The 3348-nt window shown below is 54.1% G+C and overlaps 1 protein-coding gene across 1 annotated transcript in view; it reads left to right on the plus strand.

Annotated features, from left to right (window-relative positions):
- Positions 1–645: 645 nt before the first annotated feature.
- Positions 646–3348, plus strand: part of slc52a3 (solute carrier family 52 member 3) — a 2728-nt gene continuing 25 nt past the window's right edge. Inside the window, exons 1-3 of the mRNA XM_048242294.1 lie at positions 646–1952; positions 2127–2250; positions 2692–3348. The exon at positions 2692–3348 is cut by the window's right edge and continues 25 nt beyond it. Coding sequence (XP_048098251.1) covers positions 967–1952; positions 2127–2250; positions 2692–2904 — 1323 coding nt within the window. The 5' untranslated portion in view covers positions 646–966 and the 3' untranslated portion in view covers positions 2905–3348. The remainder of the gene's footprint in view (positions 1953–2126; positions 2251–2691) is intronic.

The following is a 3348-nucleotide window of genomic DNA, read 5'->3' on the forward strand; positions in this document are numbered from 1 at the left end:
TTGCCAGAATTTGATGGCTCTCTTTTAAATTTTTAGAAGGAGGGGGAACTGGCCGAGTTCTGCCCTGCATGCATTAGTTGGTGTTTGTTTCTGCATTTTTAGAATGTTCCTGCAGAATTCTGCATGCAGGGATTTCAATTGGATTTTTGTCCCATTTTTCAAAATCGTGGTTTGTTAGGGGACCCCACACTTCACTGCCATATAGAGCAATGGGCTCAATAACCGATTGGAATATTTTGAGCCAAATTCTGATTGGTATTTCAATATTAATATATTTTTTATGGCATAGAAAGCCCTACATAGAAAGCCTTCTCTCTTTCTCTCTCTACTCCTCTCTACTCCTCTCTTGCTCTCTCATTCATTGTCTTTCTCTCTTCCTCTCTCTTTATCCCTCTCTTCTGATCTCTCTCTCTCTCTCCCTCCCCCCCTCTCTCTCTATTCCTCTCTCTCTCTCTTCCTCTTTTTCTTGTTCTTCCTCTCTGAGCTCAGTGTGTGAGACGCCACAGCTGTTCAGACAGGAAGTTTCATGTTACTCAGTTTCCTTTCTGCACCACGGAAGAGTGAAGACGTTTCTCATCTCATCTCTCTCTCCTGTTTTCCTTTCAGGCTCTTGAGGAGACACACACACACACACACACACACACACTCACACACTCACAGCTGAGTGTCACTGCCTGCACACAGACACTCACCTCACACTCGCAACACACAAACCTACACAGAGGTTGACATCTCACCAAACCCTGAAGTAAGACTAAATCACGCACACGCACGCACACACACACACACACACACACACACACACACACACACACACACACACACACACACACACCATCTGAGCCCCAGTCCTCACTGGCTGTCTCAAACTAGACACGGCACAGACCCCGACCCCTGCAGCAGCTCCTGGTCCGCTCCCATTGGTGTGGTTCTGTTCCGGACCTACTGGTCATTACTGCCACGGCGATGTCCCTGTGGGTGCACGTACTGGCCTGTGCCTTCGGGCTGGGCTCATGGGTGGCGGTCAACGGGCTGTGGGTGGAGCTTCCCCTGATCGTGACTGTGCTGCCGGAGGGCTGGGATCTGCCGTCGCACCTGACAGTCATCATCCAGCTGGCCAACTTGGGCCCGCTGCTGGTGACAATGGCGCATCGCCTGTGCCGGGGGCGCGTGCGGGAGAGTCCGGTGGTGTCCGGCGTGCTGGCGCTGGGCGTGCTGTCCTGCGTGCTCCTGGCCACGCTCTGGCGTCGCACCTCCTGGTTTCTCGGGCAAGAGCGCAGCACTGCCTTCTTCGCCCTCACCTTCTTCCTCGCCCTCCTCGACTGCACCTCCTCCGTCACCTTCCTGCCCTTCATGATGCAACTTCCTGCCAAGTACGTGACGTCCTACTTCATCGGCGAGGGCCTGAGCGGGTTGGTGCCGGGCCTGGTGGCGTTGGCGCAGGGTGTGGGCATGGCCCACTGCGTCAACGTCTCCCAGTCATCCGCCAACGGCAGCGACCCCGGCTTCGCCATCCAGACAGAGTACCTGCCGCCCAACTTCTCCACTGAGGTCTTCTTCGGCTTCCTGGCACTCATGACGGCCGTCAGCCTGGCCGCCTTCGCCGCCCTGACCCGCGTACCACGCACCTACCAGCTGTCCACCGAGAACCTGGTGCCGGAGAGCGACTCGGTGCCGTCCGTGTGCTACGGCGTGGACGCCAAGGGCTCCGGCGGCGGTGAGGAGCGCGTGCAGAGTCGCCCCCTGCTGGCCAAGCCTGGCCACAGCGCGTCTCAGCTGGCCTTTATCTACGGCATGGTGGTGTGGGTGAACGGCGCTACCAACGGGCTGCTGCCCTCCGTGCAGACCTACTCCTGCATGCCCTACGGGCACCTGGCCTACCACCTGTCTGCCGCCCTCGCCTCTGTGGCCAATCCAGTCGCCTGCGTCATCGCCATGTTCCGTCCCAAACGGTGAGGAACCGCAGCCTGTCTGTTGTCCAGCTGTAGAACTAATGTTTACTAAGAACACGTAAACAACAAACACAGTCAACTGTACAATAATAACTCATCCATGCAGATCCATAGGGTGCTGTGTGATAGTGTGTGTGTATTCTGTCTGATGTGTGTGCGTGTGTGTGCTTTCAGGTCGCTGGTGTTTTTAGGGGTTCTGTGTTTCCTGGGCTCTGTGTTTGGGGGGTACAACATGGCCATGGCTGCCATGAGCCCCTGCCCATTGTTACAGGGCTCAGCGTTGGGGGAGGCCATCATCGTAAGTTCCTTCTCACGTTTCATGGTGTTTTAAGCCCCCACTGTCGACTTCAAGGCAGCGCTGCGACCATCGACTTCAAGGCACCTAACCCTAACTCTAATTTCCTAACCCTGGTGCCTTCCATGCAGTGCTGCCTGGAAGATGATGTTGGGGCCTTCAATAATGTGGTATACCGTGATATTAATGAAATACATTTTTCACATCAGTATTTTGTATTTTATTTGTTACATTTCATGAGTCAGTATTTGTAGTTTGTAACAAAATAGTTTTTGAGGTATATTTGCCCACCTCTATCTGTAGTGTGCCTGTGTGTGTGTGTGTGTGTGTGTGTGTGTGTGTGTGTGTGTGTGTGTGTGTGTGTGTGTGTGTGTGTGTGTGTGTGTTCATGTGTTCGTATGTGTGTGCATGTAACAACTCCTCTCTATCTCTGATGTGTTCCAGGTGATGTCCTGGGTGCTGTTTACTGGCCTGCTGTCCTATGTGAAGGTAATGGTGGGGGTGATCCTGCGAGACGAGAGCCACAGCGCCCTCGTGTGGTGTGGAGCTGCAGTGCAGGCTGGCTCCCTGCTGGGCTCGGTCACCATGTTCCCACTGGTCAACATCTACCACCTCTTCCAGGCTGGGGACGTCTGCAGCACCACCTGCCCCTCCTGAGCCACTGGCCTGGGCTGGGAAACAGCGCCCCCTGTGGCTTGGAGGCTAATGTGCAGGACTGTGTGGGACGCTTCTTGCCCAGAGACACAGACAATCTGAACTGCTGTGCTTCTCTATCTTTATCTTTATTTATTTGGCGGACGCTCTCATCCAAAGCGACTGACCGATACAAGTCAAGTAATATCATGTCCAGACTCCTTGGACCAACTCGGGGTTAAGTGCCCTGCCCAAGGACACAACTCGGCATTAAGTGCCCTGCCCAAGGACACCACAGTGGCACCTGGGAATCAAACTCATGACTTTTCAGGCCACTGTAGGCAAACCAGGCTCCTTGTCCACTACACTGCCATACTGCAGACAAACTCTGCTCCTTGTCCAGTCCACTACCATACAAACGACAGCTCACACACTGCACACACTCAACACACACTGCACACACTCAAC

This window comes from Alosa alosa, chromosome 4, assembly GCF_017589495.1.
Source record: "Alosa alosa isolate M-15738 ecotype Scorff River chromosome 4, AALO_Geno_1.1, whole genome shotgun sequence".
In the NCBI taxonomy this organism is placed as follows: Eukaryota; Metazoa; Chordata; class Actinopteri; order Clupeiformes; family Clupeidae; genus Alosa; species Alosa alosa.